The 17,009-nt window shown below is 42.8% G+C and overlaps 6 protein-coding genes across 6 annotated transcripts; 2 read left to right on the top strand and 4 right to left on the bottom strand. All coding sequences in view use genetic code 12, as the record gives it.

Moving 5' to 3' along the window:
* Nucleotides 1-1,045: 1,045 nt before the first annotated feature.
* On the top strand, nucleotides 1,046-1,633 carry LODBEIA_P13280 (uncharacterized protein; the record flags this gene model as incomplete). The annotated part of the gene is made up of 1 exon (XM_066971204.1): nucleotides 1,046-1,633. The coding sequence occupies one exon, from the start codon at nucleotides 1,046-1,048 to the stop codon at nucleotides 1,631-1,633; it is 588 nt and encodes a 195-aa protein (XP_066828266.1).
* Nucleotides 1,634-3,198: 1,565 nt separating this feature from the next.
* Nucleotides 3,199-4,329, bottom strand: LODBEIA_P13270 (uncharacterized protein; the record flags this gene model as incomplete). The annotated part of the gene is made up of 1 exon (XM_066971203.1): nucleotides 3,199-4,329. One exon carries the CDS (start codon nucleotides 4,327-4,329, stop codon nucleotides 3,199-3,201), a length of 1,131 nt encoding a protein of 376 aa, XP_066828265.1.
* Nucleotides 4,330-4,958: 629 nt separating this feature from the next.
* Nucleotides 4,959-6,710, bottom strand: LODBEIA_P13260 (uncharacterized protein; the record flags this gene model as incomplete). The annotated part of the gene is made up of 1 exon (XM_066971202.1): nucleotides 4,959-6,710. One exon carries the CDS (start codon nucleotides 6,708-6,710, stop codon nucleotides 4,959-4,961), a length of 1,752 nt encoding a protein of 583 aa, XP_066828264.1.
* A 1,114-nt stretch (nucleotides 6,711-7,824) lies between these two features.
* Nucleotides 7,825-9,462, bottom strand: LODBEIA_P13250 (uncharacterized protein; the record flags this gene model as incomplete). Its single annotated transcript, XM_066971201.1, has 1 exon — nucleotides 7,825-9,462. One exon carries the CDS (start codon nucleotides 9,460-9,462, stop codon nucleotides 7,825-7,827), a length of 1,638 nt encoding a protein of 545 aa, XP_066828263.1.
* A 335-nt stretch (nucleotides 9,463-9,797) lies between these two features.
* Nucleotides 9,798-11,261, bottom strand: LODBEIA_P13240 (uncharacterized protein; the record flags this gene model as incomplete). The annotated part of the gene is made up of 1 exon (XM_066971200.1): nucleotides 9,798-11,261. The coding sequence occupies one exon, from the start codon at nucleotides 11,259-11,261 to the stop codon at nucleotides 9,798-9,800; it is 1,464 nt and encodes a 487-aa protein (XP_066828262.1).
* A 2,326-nt stretch (nucleotides 11,262-13,587) lies between these two features.
* LODBEIA_P13230 (uncharacterized protein) lies at nucleotides 13,588-16,986 on the top strand (the record flags this gene model as incomplete). Its single annotated transcript, XM_066971199.1, has 1 exon — nucleotides 13,588-16,986. One exon carries the CDS (start codon nucleotides 13,588-13,590, stop codon nucleotides 16,984-16,986), a length of 3,399 nt encoding a protein of 1,132 aa, XP_066828261.1.
* Between the last annotated feature and the right edge of the window lie 23 nt (nucleotides 16,987-17,009).

The raw sequence follows: 17,009 nt of genomic DNA, 5'->3' as shown, positions 1-17,009 counted from the left end.
ACCTAGAAAAACAGACTTGATATGTTTATTTACTAAATGCAAGTGGTAGCGAAAGACGGGAAAAGCTCATATGTAAGAGAGAGTGGAGTACGTGTGTGGTGGTGAAGGTTAATGGGTATATATCAATAGGCTCCCAGTCTGTTTTTATCAAAAATTGGCATAACATCAAGGGTCAAGAGTAAGCGTTTGCAGATAGAAAAGAAAAAGAACTAGGTAGCCATGTAAGCTGTGCCTCTTCTTCTCCGTCCTTCTCCCCACACGAATTCTATTGAAGTTTATCAAAATTTGGATTCCCCACTATCGATTGCTACAAACGCTAAATCTGCGAGAGTCTAAATGCGAATGAGTTTAGAAGCTTGTGTATAGTCACGTGGTAAAATTAAGTCACGTGCAAAGTGAGTCACGTGGAAATTCTTTCACGTGCCTGTGTCGGATAAAATTCAAGTGTCATGAAATTACACATTTACCTAATTTCGGACACCGGAGTAATCCAGCTAGCAATGATAGCACCTAAGAGAGAGTTGCGACTCACCTGGCATTTGTTATTATGTCATAGTATAAACAAACACTAACAAGATAAAGACACACGTTCTCTCTCCCTCTCTCTCTCTCTCTTATCTTTTTCTCACATTCACACACATACAGTGGGACACTCTATGGCAAAAAGACATTGTGATAATTAGTGGCACTCTGACCCGTTCCGGTTGAGTCACAACAATATATAAAAGGGCCCTTCCATGCCCAATTTTTATACATTTGTATATGTATGTGTATACGCCGACCGATAAACTCCCACATCTTTCTTCCCACCTTGGATTTTTCCTCATTCAATCCATATATCAATTCAAAACCTCACATATCAAAAACCGCTACGGTACCCGTTCAAAAACCTAGTCACTAGCCACAGTTTTCTGTTGAGTCGGTGAAAGACATAAAAGGTTCCCTTTCAGATTGCTATACTCCTTCCCTCGAACAGCATACTTCTTTGACCCCGACTTCTCCAACTCCAACCACAACTTCAACAACCTCAAGTCTTTTTCTTTCAATGTTCAAAACTTCTTTTACTTCGTTTGCCTTTCCACAATGGTTCAAAAAACCCGAACAACAGCAGCAGCAAGTTGACCCAAAGACTATCCCCAAGAGCTTCAATATACAAAAAGACAACAAGTTGGTCAATGTGCTGATGAGCCCACTTTCAAGTAAAGTCAAAGGAGGCGCAGCTGGGGAACAAGGCGAATTGGATGAAGAGGACTTTATAGAAATCTCGATGAAGTCACTAACTTATGCTGAGGCTGCTGCGCTTGGTAAACCCAAGAAGCCCACAGTCATTGCTAAGCCAAGCAAGGGGATAGTTGAAGAGAACCAATTTACAGTGTTGGATGACGCTAGTGACAAATTGGACAAACTAGAACCTGCCACTGCTGCTGCTGCTGCTGTTGCTGGTGTCAAGTCGGCAATTGTCGGTGGTGACGACGATCTTGTTGCCGTTGTTGCCCCCGTGGACGACTCGGTTGAATACGAGCCATTTAAATCCGACGACGAATATACCAGATCACAACACTACAAGAAGCAACAACATGGAAACAACCAAAAGAGAAGAAAGAGCAAGTCATTGAACAAAGCTAAGAACTAAAGGCGAAGAGGGTGCTGGGTAGAGCAGAGAGAACTAGAAGTGTTCAGGTGGTATATGTGCCTGTTTGTGGATGCCTGTGGATGCCTGTGGATTTGTGTGTGCGGGCTTGTGTTGGGACAAAATTCGTCATTAGAGGAACTCTTGATTGAGCTTTTTCTTTGGCTGGTCTCCACACAAGTACCTCTATCATTTTTGCTAACAAGTTGAAACAATTTGTGTTTTTTTTTTTTTTTGCTACTTTATCCCAATTGAATGATTACGAATCCCCCTTCCTACCAAAGTCTTTGCTATTTATTCGTGTTTGATTATCACTCCTATTCTATTATTTTGCCTTCTTTACAACTTAAATAAAAAAAAGAGATTTGATTCATCAACTAGACAAAAAAATAACTTTTATACAAACAACTAATTTATACATCCATTTATTTGTGTTTTTTGATTGAGTTGGTGATGATGACGGGTTCAGAGATTAGCTCGTGTGTAAGTAAAAAAAAAAAAAAAGAAAATTCGGGGACGTGACTATTGTCTTCTAGTTTTTGCGTTTGCTTCGGACGTCGAGGATGATAGAGACACCTCGTGTATACCCCCACGATGAACCAATCCCTAAGTGAGTTACTTCGCTGGCTTTGCCTTGTAATTTCCACTTGGAGACTTGCTTGCTCTGTCCTCCCCCCGCCCCCACATCGGATAGTTAGGAAATCACCGGTGGTGTTCGCGATAAGCGTCCCTCGGTTTGCGCCCCCTACCGCAAAAACAGCAACGACACCAGCACCAGAAAAAAATAAACTGTCAAAGTTTGATAAGAGATAAGATAAGATTTCGGCAGTGGGGTGGGTGCTATTGCTACGCCAAGCTACGGGACCAAGTTTCGTTTGACTTGCGCGTGCGTAATCTAGCGTTTCAGTACCGTGCCTTCAGCTTGGATGGTTTGAGATGTTGTGAAATCTGGTTATTGGGACTAATGGGGTTAGGGTTGGAGGTTTGCTTTAGTGTGTGGGACATATCCACCGCAACCGCGAATTTGTCACTGGTGTGTTTCAGGTCATGAGTTTTTTGGTTGTTGTTGTTTTGTTTTTTTTTTTTTATTGCCGGCGTGGGTCATGAGCTTGCCACGTTGCCATCAGATATATCCTGGTACCTAAACAATAAGGAGAGTGGGGTGGAAGGGGAGTAAAACAGGGGCATGGATGATGGGGACGGGCGTGAGGGTGTGACGAGCTATTGGTGTTGACTCTGCTACGTCCCGCGCTATACATGCTGTGACGAAAAGGAGAGTTTCTCGAAGTCTCGATTGCCTGCTGTAAAGACGAAACCTTCTGGCCTCACGCGAATCGTGGAGATGAAATGGTTGGAGAGACGTCCACCCTTTTTTACATTTTATGATGCATCATGCCGTTATACTTTAAACGATTATTATATATCTTGTGCCCCTTCTTCTCACTGAAACCACTGATGGTAGAACTGAAAACTCCAACGGCAACCGAACCGTGCCGTCCTTCAAATAATAAAAAGAAAATAGAAAAAAAAATCAATACCAGGTCAGCTAAACATTTTGACTCTTTTCCTCATACAACCATCAACTTGGGAAGCCGCTTCAATTTATCCCCCTTGCAATCCAACAACCTCTGATCGGTAACACATGAAATGATGGGTCTCCCCTTGCCTCCAATGGCGCCAACTTCTCTGGTTTTGCCGCTCTTCATAAACATTTGAACTTTATTGATGCGTTGCCACAAGTTCAACTTCAATTTCGTCCGGGCGCGTCGTCTTACTCTACCTCGAAACAACCTCTTTACTTTGTTATTATTATCTTCTTCTTCTTCTTCTCCTTCTTCTTCTCCTTCTTCTTCTTCTTCTCCTTCTTCTTCTTCTTCTTCTTCTTCTTCTTCTTGCATTTTCTCTTGCACTGACGTAACAGTCTTTCCCACTTTGCCGAATTTGGATATCTTGTCAAATTCAATCAAGCTCAAATCGACATCAGCTTCAATGATTTCGCTTCTTGCCCAGATTTGGCCCACCATTCCGTCAGGCACAACGCAAGTGTACAAGTTTCTCCACGTAATGGATTTAGTCAAGTCCCAAGTTTGGCTGATTCTTTCCAAATACAAGATGACATTGAGGGTCAATTGCCAGTCTATCGTGTTGAGCAACGTCACCTGGATCGTCGACTGCAAGTCAATCGTGCCTCCGTCGCTAAACTGCTGGTTGAGACACTTTGATATGGGGAAATGCACTTGCAAGAAATCGAGCCTGGTGGTTCGTACGTGAATCCAATCTGCAATCCGGCTACGTCGTGATTTTTTATACGCTTTATTTAGCCATATGGGGATGTGGCTAGCCACACGTTGCTTTTGTTGTTCCTTTTGTACTCTTTGTTGAAGGCGTAGTTTTGACCTGTGGATTATGAGTGCTGGTTGGTTGCGTAGTTTGAATATCCTGTCGCTTGTCGACGACGCTAGTGCATCCGGTGTGACTTCATCGAGCGAATCTATCTCTACTATATCTACGGATCCCTGTTGGGTATGAGGTATGATTGATGATGATGCATCGGAAGCATATGTCGTGAGGTCAAAATCGGTGACTGCTGGCGAATGATTTGGAGGTGGCGAATTTGCACTGGGTATGGCTCGGGTGTTATCATCGGATATTGCCAAGATCTGTAGTGTCAACACCATCATAAGTAAGCATAGATGCATGTACTTGAATCAAAAACTCAAGGGCCAATACATGATTCGCTCTCAATTTTGAAGTTTTGTTTGGCTCCCCAGGTCTTCTTTCCCTTGATGTTGTGCTACAAATGCGACTGGAAGTGATAGCGGCCGTCACGCTGAAAAAAGGGGGGAAGGGGGCGAAAAGGGTGTGAGCGGGTTTGGCGATACTAAAACACAAGGCCAGGGCGTAGTATTTCGGGAGAAGTATGGGCAAGTTTTTCTTCTTTTCTGTTTCGTTTCCTTTTTAAATGATTTATGGCTCATACCAGAAAAGAAGAGTTGGGGAGATCTCTGCTCTTACCGCGACGATCTGGCACGCTATTAGTACCCTTCTCTGACGCTTCTCGAATTCTTCACGAATGCTTCACGGTTGTAGCATTTTTTTTTTTCACATTATATATATTAATATATAAATACTTAGCAACGTCCGTTGAAGTTAATGAATTTGTTACTGGTATTTTGTCTTTCGCTTTTCTCTATAAAGTTGACCGTCTGGAGATAATTGAAAATGAAAACCAAAAACCATAAACCAAAAAAAAAAAAAAAAAGAATCAAAAATCAAAAACCATTAGAACTTCTTTTTTTTTTTATCTTCCCTTTTTTTTTTTATTCTTTCAAAAATCAATGAGCCTGCTGTACTCCTTAGCTTCAATATCGATCGCGCTCTTGTACTCGTAAACTTGTGGCTTGCCAATCAATTGGTTCCACCAGTCATTGATTTGAGCTAGCGTCACTTTACCGATAATGATTGGAAACTGTTTATAACTACCAACAACAAATTTCAACGCTTCCCAAACTTCCAAGAACGCCAATTGGAATTCTTGCTTGAAAGTACGGTCACTGGCGGGGATTTTGTAAATGTCCTTGACAGATAACGGCGACTGGAATGCCTCTGATTCTCTATGCGATTTGGATTCGTGTTTGGAAGCTGCCTCGGGAGCCATTGAGGCTCGAATGGGTCTGCTTGGGAGTGAATTGACAAATGGGAAACTGAAGCCACCTTTGCCTTGAGCAGTAAGATTATCGTAGTTTCCTGGCTGAGCTTTACCCTCGGCAACGTCGTTCAAGTGCTGCAAGTACATTTGTTTAAAGTTGTTGATGGCAGCAATGGACTTCGATAACCGGTCCAAGGTGTTGATCAACGCAACAAGTTCTATTCTTCTGAATTTCAACTTGTGGTAGTCATCTTCAAATAGAATCTTTAAAGCGGTTCCATAGCCAATGGTTTGAATCTTGCCCCACATTCTGCACCTGTCGCATCCAACACAGTCCATAATCGCGGAAATGTTCCTAAACCTTGCTCTAAACTCGCTCTTTAAGTTTGGATCCTTGGCAGGGTCAAACAAGGTCGAGCTATTAAACAAGGTGTTTGAACCCAATGCCGGGATGATATCATCAAATAAAAGCTCGTCGTACAATTCTGCACGCTCAGTGTCGTTGTTTGCCAACAAGTGCTCCTTTTGAGTCGGGGTGATATCGTCGTATCCCGAGCGGATAAAGTCCATCAACGGCAACACTTTGTTCAATTTCACCAAAGATTGAGCAACTAACGCATAATTGAAGTAAATATTGGATAACCGGTCATTGAACGAGCCAACTCTTTGCATAAACACATTCAAATTGGGGTAGAACTCGCCAGTTTCCGAGTTCAAATACTCATTGGACAAGTGAACTGCAATTGAAGCATGCATGCCACTAACCAAACGATAAAACAAGTTTTTCTCCTGACATTTTTCCTTCTCCTGGTTAGGACGCATCGACATGGGGTTGGTGTTGGGGAAGCAGTTTTCCGAATAAATGGCCTTCCACACGTCAAAGCTTTGGTTACCGCCATAACCAGTGAATCTTTCGGGGTTGTTCAACAAGTTGACATAGACGCAAGTGTGGCCATCATCGAAATGGGAATAGTCCAAATCTTCACAAGTGCCGATTCTTTCAGTTTCAATCGAGTTGGCAACGTGGGTGGTGTCAGGCAACTTGATCTTGCCCAATTTCGAAGGCTTGAGGTTCTCACCCACGCCACTCCAGTTGAAATCCTCCAACACTTCCACGGCACAGTTTTCAGTCGCGCAGAAATGCTGAGCATTCCAAAACTTGCACTGCTTGTCCAAATCAACTTTGAAATACCGGAAATAGGACGTCTTGACCAAATCGGCCAAATACGGACGTATTTCTTTATTGAGCTTGTCAATGTAGGAAAACGTAGTGTTACATGTTGATGTGATTATCTGCGAGCAGAAATCGGGCGAGTCAAAAGCGTTAAAGTCTTGCTTAGGAAGTAGATGCTGCTGATGATGCTGTGACTGAGATGCAAATACTGTGAATATGAAGCTGATTAGTAGTATTACTGCCGACCAAATGTGCATTGTTTGGTTTTTTTTTTGTATCAAGTTAATAATGATAAATGGACGCTTGTTGAAGTGAATGCCAAGTAGTCTCCAATGCAAAAAAAAAAAAAAAAGACAAAAATTTGTAAAAGGATAGAATATGAAGGATGAAAGATGAAGTATAAGACTTGTAAAGTGATGAAAGTAGGAAAAGGGCCTGGGGATGAGGTGGCCTTTCAGATGTATCGATGGCAAAATTTACCCTGAATGTAGAAATATATACAGATTGGAATTTTTAACGCAAGTCCGGACATGGCCCATTTTTCAGTCCATGGGCCGCTGGTTTTCTTTTTTCTCTATTTCTGTTGTATACAGTGAGAGACGATAGAGCGTGCGCTGGATAATAGAAGCAGCAGACACCGTGATCCACTACTTGACTTCGTTTCACTCACTGCACTGGGCGACAGAGACGTCACGTCAAGAAAAAAAATGACACACGGGATTTTTTTTGCGACAATGACACACACACACACGATGGCGAAAGCTGCGCATAAACGTTTTGCCCTTCCATTCGACATTCGACATTAGACACAACTTGCATGTTGGGAGGGGGATCTCGTGGCCTGAGATGAAGCCCTGAGATCCCGTCTCTAGCAGGTGGACAGAGAAACTAAATAAAAACAACCCCAGCTCTGGATCTCACGTGTCTCAGCTTTAATCGCCTTCATCAGCTTCTAGAATACCCTCCCCCCATAGTGAATAAAAGAGAGAAACAAAAGAAAAAAAGAGCTTACAGATAGATGAGTTTCTGCGTAGAGGCATTCTTGGGCGCGCGTGGAGGCGGGTGTTGGCCACGGCGACGGCCACCTCGACGGCGACGACGATCAGCCGATTTTTCTTTTTTTTTTTTTTTCTTTTTCGCGCCACGGCCGTGAGTGGAGGACGGGGTTGATTGGTTGGTTGCAAGCACTTCTTATCACGCTTTAGGTGACTACGGAACAAGAGGACACAGTGTTCGAAAATTTAGCAACCATGAGTAATAGTCTTTTTTTTTTCTTTCTATAACTGCATATTCAGAACATCCCTTCTACTCTACGCTAACAATCGCCACCACCTCCAGAAACAAAAAAATCAAGAACAAAAAACCTCAGGATTAATCGAACTTGATTTTCTTTGCCGTTTTGCTCATATCAACATCTTTGTAAAATGCACCGTAGACGGAATGGGTCTTCTTCTTGGTATGACCACCATATTTCAACAAGGCTTCAGGAACAGGTTGGTTGGCACCACGCAAGATATTGCACAAGGCGCCACTCAAGTGTTTCTCGTCCTCAGTGAAGAAGGTATGCGCAATACCAGTTTGGCCCGCGCGGCCGGTTCTCCCGATCCTGTGCACGTAGTCCTCGATGGTCAAGGGGAAGGTGAGGTTGAGCACGTACTTGACGTTGGGGATATCGAGTCCCCTCGCGGCGACGTCGGTGGCGAGCAACAAGTTGCACTCGCCCGACTTGAACTGGGCCAAGGCCAGAGTACGCTGCTGTTGGGACAAGTCGCCGTGGATGGCGGCGACTTTGAAGCCGTGGCGGTGGAGCAAGTTTTCGATCCGCGAGGCTTCCTTTTTGTACAAGGCGAAAACGAGGATCTTGTTGTTTTGAGTGCCCGTGGCTTGGTACTTGTGCAAAAGTGAAATCAACTTCTTCTCCTTTTGAAACTTGTCGTCCAAGACCTCTACGATTTGCGTGATTCGCTTGTTGGCGCTGAGTTCGTCTCGATCGCCGATGGTCACCTTGGTTGGGTTGTTCATGAAGTTTTGGGCAAGGTCGCGGACTTCCTTGGGCCATGTGGCAGTAAACATCAACGTTTGTCTGTTTTGGGCTCGGGTCGAGTTAATGATTTGCTTGATATCTTCTTCAAACCCCTTTTCGAGCATACGGTCAGCTTCATCGAGCACGAGATAGTTGACGCTGCTTAAATCTATGGCGCCGTCATTGAGCAAGTCTACTAATCGGCCTGGCGTAGCCACAACGACATTGACTCCGCGGTTGATCTTTTTCATCTGGTCATCTTTGGAAACACCGCCGTAGACTGCCAAGCATGAGACTTTGGTGTTTTGAGTCAATTCGACCAAGTTGTCATAGATTTGCAACGCCAATTCACGCGTGGGCGAGATGCACAACACACTTAGGGTATGGTTGTTTTGGGTGGTTATGATGCTGTTGATTGCCGGCACTCCAAAGGCAAAAGTCTTGCCCGATCCGGTTTCGGCTACTCCAATGACATCTTTACCGTCTAGTAGATATGGCCATGAGACAGATTGGATGGGTGTTGGTTTGGGGAATTTTGTAAGCCTGGATGAGATTTCAGGAACAAACTCGACTTGGTTGAATGATAGGATAGGTCTAAAGTTGAGATTTTGGGGATCTTCAACGGTGACTTCGTTTGTGGTTAGAAAATCGTCGATTTCTGATTGTGCAAGGTTTGAAAGTTGCGAGGTTTGTTTGTAAGCTGATCCCGTGGTGGAGGCTGTTAGCAGTGATTCGCTTATCAATGCTCCATTTGGTTCTTCTGTGTTGTTCTTTTCACTCTTTTCCTTGTTATCCTTCTTTTCCTTTCTACCCTTCTTTTCCTTCTTGTCCTTTTTATCCTTCTTGTCCTTCTTCTCACTTACATCGCTCTTGGCCTCTTTCTTTTCCTTCTTTTCCTTCTTTTCCTGCTTCTTTTGCAACTTCAATCGCTTCTTTTCGAGAAGTTCAGCTTCGTCTTCATTTCTTCTCTTTTCTTTCGACCCCATTTCGTTGCTCGATACTGGTTTTTGACAAGTTTACTGTACGAGTCTTGAAATCGATGGCATCGCAAATTCTCTATTTTTTTTTTTTTCCTCTGCCCCATCTCATCCTGTGTAAAGTGATGTAAAACGAGCCGCGACTTCCATTTTGGGGGAAAGTTTCAAGAGTAAAGTTCAAAGGGGGTTTTTATTTAAAGCCCCTTAATTTCCCAGACACGAGTTTCTATGCCGAAACTTCACTGCAATTTTACTGTAGTATTAATTACAAGCTACAGTTTTTTTCTTTTGTTTCCTTTTCTCTGTTTTTTTTTTTTTTTTTTTACATAGTATCTAGCATCAGCTCAGTTATTAAGCAAGCCTCCAATGGTGAATTTTCGTTTCGTCTCCTTCAGTTTCAGCTTATTCGTAGGGATGTTTGAACCTGGCTCTGGCAAGCGTTCACTATCATCAACATCAGCAGATACAACACTACTTTCTCGTTTGTATGTTGCTGTAAAGTCAATAGCCAATGGTGTCAGTTCCCTACTTGACCTCTCCATACCACCGATGGCATTTGTTGACGTTGTCCTTGCTTGTAGATTAATCGGTGGTAATGTCGTACCCGGAACAAAGTTTATGGGCGGGATGTTTATTGGCTGTGGTAGAGATTGATACAAGTATTGCGGGTGGTGTTGATGGGGTATATGGTAGCTGTTCTGAGCAGGAGCCATTGAAGGAGCTGGTGCTGGTGGAGGTGGTGGACCGGGAACTGGGCCCGGGCCATTTGGAAGTCGGCCGCTGCCACTATACTTGGGGTAAACAGATGGTGCCATCGTTGGAGGAGGAGGAGGTGGTGAAGTCGATGAATGCAAATTGGCAGCAGCCATTCCTTGCCGCTGGAAAGGGAGCGAGTATTGAATCAGCGGTAGCCTATTGAATGCTGATGAGTCTTGAGTCAAGGCGCCCACCACTGGCGAAGGAGCTGTCAGCGGTGGACTTGACAACGTCGTTGATTCAACAACAGGTGAGTTTTTCGTGAGTTTTGCATCATGAGAGGACTTGCCTTCTGAGAAATTTCTCTTCCTTCTCTTGATCGTGGCACGCTTCATCTTTATTGGACGATGTGAGCCATGTAATCTGTAAAAAAGTCCACATGCATTACATATCGTGTTGCCGGCATCGTCTCTTCTCCACAAGGGTGTAATTGTAGTGTCACAGTTGTAGCATGCTATAGCAAGTGAGTTTTCATCTTCTTGTCCCCGTTTGTCGTTTTCTCGTGACCCCCCGCCGCCAGGGTTGTTGTTCTGGCGGGAGTCGTTGCTATTGTTGTTGTTTTTGCTGCTGCTGTTGTTGCTGTTGTTTGTGCTGTTGTTCGCACTCAGATCATGTGGTTTTTCCAATGCCTTTTTAGCAACGACTCGATTATTAAATGCGGGACAGCCTTTACAGGCTGCTGAGCCGCCAGTACCATTACATCTCCCATCTCCCTTACATGAACCTTCTTCTTCTTTTGCAACGGCAATTGTATTTGGCGGTCGTTTCAAGTTCACTGGTCTGTGGGAATTATTAGATCGAAGGTATAATCCGCACGCATTACAGATTAGTGTTCCATCGGGTGCTCTTCTCCATAGAGGTGTTTTAGTGGTACCGCAATTTGAACATTGTTGGCCGTCATCAGCTACTATGGTTTGGTTCACTTGAGGTGCCACTGCTGGTTGCGGTGGCGGTTGTGGCGGTGGTTGTTGACGTAGTAGTTGGCTGGAAGATGGTTCTGTCAGAATAGGAGGCTGTCCTGTATCATTCTTTTCAGAGTTGTTCGTAGACATTGTTTATAAGATATCATATGGTGTAGTTTCAGTCAGTTCGGGGGGTGGGGGTATATGATCTTATGATGAGTATGCCTGGTGGATCTGTCTTTGGAAAGGTCTCTTCTTTTTTCGTTTTTCGTTTTTTTTTTTCAGAATCAATCTATAGTGTTGTTTGATGAGTAATCTGCCGTTCTTTTTTATATATTTTCTTCTTTAACCTGAGATGGCTATTTTTTTTTGATGTTATGAATGTGGCTTTAGGATTATAAAGTTTTTCACTTTGTCGGTGTAGATGCTATTAACTTTGATGATATAATGTTGGAAAAGTACGAGTATCCAAAATATAAAAAACGAAAAAAAAAAAAAAAAGCCGAAAACAAAAAAGGCTTCCTTGTAGTGAGTAAAATTAGCTGATTGCTAATAGCGTGTGGGCTATAGATACAATTTGGTTCACTTGCTTGGATTGTGGTGGTGGTCGAGATGAAGTATGTATGTATATTTTGAGTTCTGAGATGAGGGTTGTTTCAAACTTGGTTTGTTTAAGTTCCCCGTCAATGTTAATCGGAATTATGAGTATGGTGATTATTCCGAGAGTGTAGTTTATCCGCGTAGTAGCCTTGAAGTTTGAGAATATACGGAGGTGTATGTGTGTATGTATATGGCGGAGCCCAGGACCACGCTGTGTGAGCTTTTGTTCGAGATGGAATGGAAAATTAATGGGTGGAAGATGATGGGTATGGAATCTAAAGTGGTGGAAAAGTAGTTGGTATATATATCACCTAGTACTTCTCTGTATACAAAATACACATTTCAAAGTCTGTAAACTGTGTAAATTTTGTAAAATTTATTTCAGTGTGTGTCGTCTTGCCAGGTTGAAATTTAACAATACCTCTTATTATAATGAAACCACTAGATACAAGACATATGTACGTATGTACATACGTATACATCAATACATGCATATGGCGTATAGTCACCAGCAGCAGGTAGTTGGCAATTAGTTTGACATAATACTACTACAACCACAACTACGCTGCCCTTGCTTACAGAGAGTGAGAGAAAGATCTATCTGATAAGGAGGGCAACCATTGCTCTCTCTATTTCTTTGTCTTGCCCCTTAAAAAGGACAGGCAGAGGCTCAGGATGGACTTGGCAGAAACCGTTGGCTACTTTGACAATCACAAACTGCTGACATTTGCAAGATAGCACACTTGCACTCTTGTTTGTTGTTTGATTTCGCTTGGATCTCTTTCTTAATTAAGATGATGTTACGAACACAATCTAATCTCTTTACCCAGATCGAATTTTTTTTTTAATTTTTTTTTTATAATTAAATCTCTTATAATAATTTTAATTTAATTTTTGCAGAGCCATTGGCCAATCAGAGTCGAAGGATTTGTAATTATCCTTTTTTGGTGCATTGTCGTGTTTTTTTGCTGTCTTGGAAGTTTCCGCGACACTGACTGCATGGAGAAGCTTAGAAGGATCTTGCTGCTGTACGCCCAATTGGGAAGTCTACGATTTTTTGTTTTTTTATCTGATCAAATCTCCATGTGGTTTGCAACCGCTTCCCGCCCTACTGGTAGTTTTCCTGACAACGCACACACGCAATTGCAAAGCAAGTATATACCGCGTCAGTCTTGACTTTCTTACTCCCCAGCACATACAGCAACTGTAAAAAAGAGAAAAGTCGAGTGAGAGACAATTGACCATGGACCGACAAAAACAGCCTCAGCGTTGTTGTCTCCTTGTTGAACAAGTAGAAGAAGAAAGAGAAGAAGAAGATTGCTGTTGTTGTTTCATATATCCGCGTTGAGTCATTAGTACTACACAATAAAGAGCTAACGTTGCGGCGATGACTTCCTTTGAGCTCGGACTCGACTGGAACTGGAACCGTGAGGCGTGGAAGGGGGAGGATGTTGTCCTATTTCGCTCCGGTGGTTGGTCTCGGCAAAGGTTGTGTTCTCGAGTCCCACACTGCGAGTATAAACAACGCGTAATTAATCTGGCTGGTGTGTCCCAAAGTGTAAACAAATGCTGTACATACACACACACACAGACGTAAGGGTTTTGTTCATTAAGGGACGCTCAACAATACAATAATATACAAATAAATAATACACGTAACTTTCCCAGTTTATTCCCACACCTTTTCACGCCTTTTTCACACACACACCCAGCCTGTTCTTCCACACTCGACGTAATATCGTTCAACCAATCCATCAATCGAATCCGCAAACGCATATCACAAATCGGGGAGAAACCGTCCGCTTTTTTTTTGCTTTTTGGTTGTTGCTGTTCTTTTTTTTTTTGACTAGGGCATAGCACTACAAGATACACACCTATGCGTAAACCGCGATCGTTGATGCCTAGCCTGGGGCTTGGCAATAGTAGGGAAAATGTTGCAACCCTAGATCAGCAACAACAAGAACAACCGCAGCAACAACAGCCATCGGACCCAGCGGAGGACCCTTGTTATCATCAAATAACCCCCAATCCTAAAAGGAAGTCAAGACTGAAGTCTTCACTTACACCTCGACATAGAACTAGTTCTTTTCCACTGCAGAATCAGCAACAACAACCACAACCAATCTTGCGAGGTCAGGGCCAACAAACGCCGCGCATGCCTCAACGTCAGCAACACCAACATCAACACCAACAGCTCGACTACTTCACAAATGAACAATTTTCGAGGTCATTCAACAGCTTGATCTTGGAAGATGAAGCCAACAGCAATCATCATGAACTCAATTCCAAAAAAACCATCAACAAGTCACCACCCTTCAATTTGAAAAATAACATAGCAAGAAATGACTCTATCGGTTCATTTCTCGATAACAGCAATAACCGTGAAGATGATGAAGACGAGGAAGGAGATGAAAACTCCATTGACACAAATGATCTTGATAGCATCGACGAGGAAGAACTGAATCCACAAGTTACACCGAAAGATCACATGTTGAGCTCCAATAGCTCGACTCTATTCAACCAATCTCGACATAGACAGCGACCTTCGCTCGATGTCGACTCGTCAAATTCAACAATCAAATTGAGCAACAACAACAACAACAACAACAACCACAACAACTCACAAAGTTCAATGAAGAGATCTTCAAAATTCTTTAACCTTTCAATAGAATCAAGTTTGCGTACTATTGATGGCTATAGAATACCCGATGAAATTGATAACATCAATTTAAATGAAATTGACGTGAAGGAAATCCTTGATTTTTCATCTCCAGCTCGAGAAAGCTCTAGAAAAAGTACACCTTCTACTTCATCAAATATAGGCCAATTCAAACGACCGCACAAGCTCGTTAGTCAATCCCCTTCTCCATCTCCTCATAAACTACGTTCTTCACCTGCACCTAGAAAATTGACTTCTCCATCCAAATTGAGTTCATTAAGGCGGAAAATCAATACCAATAACTACATCGATAAGGTGCCATCACCAAGCAAATATGTCAATTTAGAAGGACAACTATTTAAGACTCGAGGGTTTGGCCAAGCTACAAAGTTAAGGAAAACTCAAACTCCTTTGGAAAGTCCAATTTATAAACCACTTGAAGCTCGAGCATTGACTGTTAGCCCAAGGGCGGGCTACAATGTTAATGTTGTTAATGAAGTTGGTGACGCTGATGCTGATGATGATGCCGATGATGATTATGATGGTGCTTATACTGCTGCTGCTGCTGCTGCTGCTGCCGATGCCGATGATGACGATGATGATCTAGAAAGTCCCTCTAGGAACCGAAAGCTATTTCATTCAAACGCATCGTCGGTTCGAACTTACACTTGCTCCTCGGCTGCTAGTAACGAATCAAGCTCGACCAATGGGAAAGGGCAGCGACCACTCACAGAGTCCACTTGTCCCTCTACTACTGTTTTTGATGACAAGGAAAATAAAGCTTCTTACCAGTTTGTCAAGCCACTTCAAACTGCATTTAGCTCCACCGGCTTGATGAAAAAGAACAGCACCGCAACAAAACACACGGACAGGAAATTGCCACCAGAAACACCAATGAAGCGGAATCCGCTAACTTTGCTCAATGCAAATAAACTCCCACACCCACATTTTGAATTCAACAACGTCAGCAATCAAATCTTGGAGGCAAATGAAACCGATAGATCCATCGAAGTTGGAAGAAACAATTCAACTTCCATCTCTGATACTAGTGCCAATATGACTGCATTTCATGACAATAGCTATTTCAAGATACCTCAGCATTTAACTGATTTGACAAAAGCCGACAAGTACCACTCAAATGAAATGGAAGTCATTCTCACTTCGGACTTGGAATTTGACGAAGGGGACATTGTTCCTGAAACTCCAACGAAGCAGCACCTTGGCTATTTACACCAGGTTCTTTCGGGAACACAAACACCCATGTCACAACATACTGGTTTAACAAGACCACCCCATCTCAATATCAACTTGATGAAGGGTAATTTAAATAAAAAATTGCCAAAGAATGGAGCGACCCCTTCAACACCAATCGACCTGGTTTTCGACAAAGGGACGCGTTCTTCCCAACATGCGGCTAAAGAAATGATGATGGACGCCACCATTAGTGAAAAATATAGTCCAGATCTGGTGCAAAGCCGATGGCAGCATTCTCCTCATCAGTTGGCTAAAATTGATGAACACTTGGTTGACAAATTTGGAATGAAGAACCTCAAGCACGTTGGTGAGGGAGAATTTAGCATCGTGTTTGAATGTGTCTTTAACGAAGAGAAATTTGCAGTAAAGCGAACAAAGAAGCCCATTTCGGGAAAACTCGAGAGAAAGACCATATTGAGAGAAATTGAGGCGCTAAGATCTTTGAACACCATAAAGGATGACGATGCAGAAAACATGAGAGAAGAGGAAGAAGGCAAGGAGTATTTGGTTTATTTCATTGAAGCATGGGAGTTTAACAACTATTACTATATAATGACCGAGTTTTGCGAAGGAGGAACCGTGTTTGACTTTTTGGAACAAAATAAGCATTATAAGATTGACGAGTTTCGAATTTGGAAGATATTGATAGAGTTGTTGAGTGGAATCAAATTCATCCATCTGAGAAACTATTTGCATTTAGATTTGAAGCCGGCAAACATATTCATCACTTTTGAAGGTAATTTGAAAATCGGTGACTTTGGCTTGGCGACAAAGTTGCCCATTACTGAAAAGGATTTTGACATTGAAGGAGATCGAAACTACATTGCTCCCGAGTTGATTGATGAGAAAATATACACCCCGTTTGCCGATATTTTTAGTCTTGGATTGATCATTCTTGAGATTGCGGCAAATATAATCTTGCCCGATAATGGAACTCCCTGGAGGAAATTGCGAAGTGGCGACTTGAGCGATGCCGGCCAGTTATCGAGTGATAATATTTCAATGTTTTTGCAGCACAAGCCGGAGACAGTCAGCTCGTCCAATACCAATCTCAGCTCCTCGAGCAATTCACTTTCACTTCATCCGCCGGCAAAGTTGAGCATGAAGCACGACGAAAGTTCGTCCGCTTCGTCAAACATGGCGAAAGACTTGGTTCCTTCATGGGCCCCCGTTTTCTTGGTTGACGGCGACTTGAAAGTGTTGGATCGACTCGTCAATAGGATGTTGAAGCCCAATCCGTTTGACAGGCCCACTGCCAGCAGCATTTTGAGCATGGAAGAGTGTCACCTTGTTGAATCGAGACGGAAATGTGGTGCCACCATCTTTGAAGGCGAATTTGGCAGTCCCCCTGAAGAAGAATGAAACCAAATTCAATATATACATAT

Source organism: Lodderomyces beijingensis (genome assembly GCF_963989305.1).
Source record: "Lodderomyces beijingensis strain CBS 14171 genome assembly, chromosome: 2".
Taxonomy (NCBI): Eukaryota; Fungi; Ascomycota; class Pichiomycetes; order Serinales; family Debaryomycetaceae; genus Lodderomyces; species Lodderomyces beijingensis.
The sequence above is the reverse complement of the archived record's forward strand: the minus strand, read 5'-3'. Positions and strand labels throughout refer to the sequence as shown.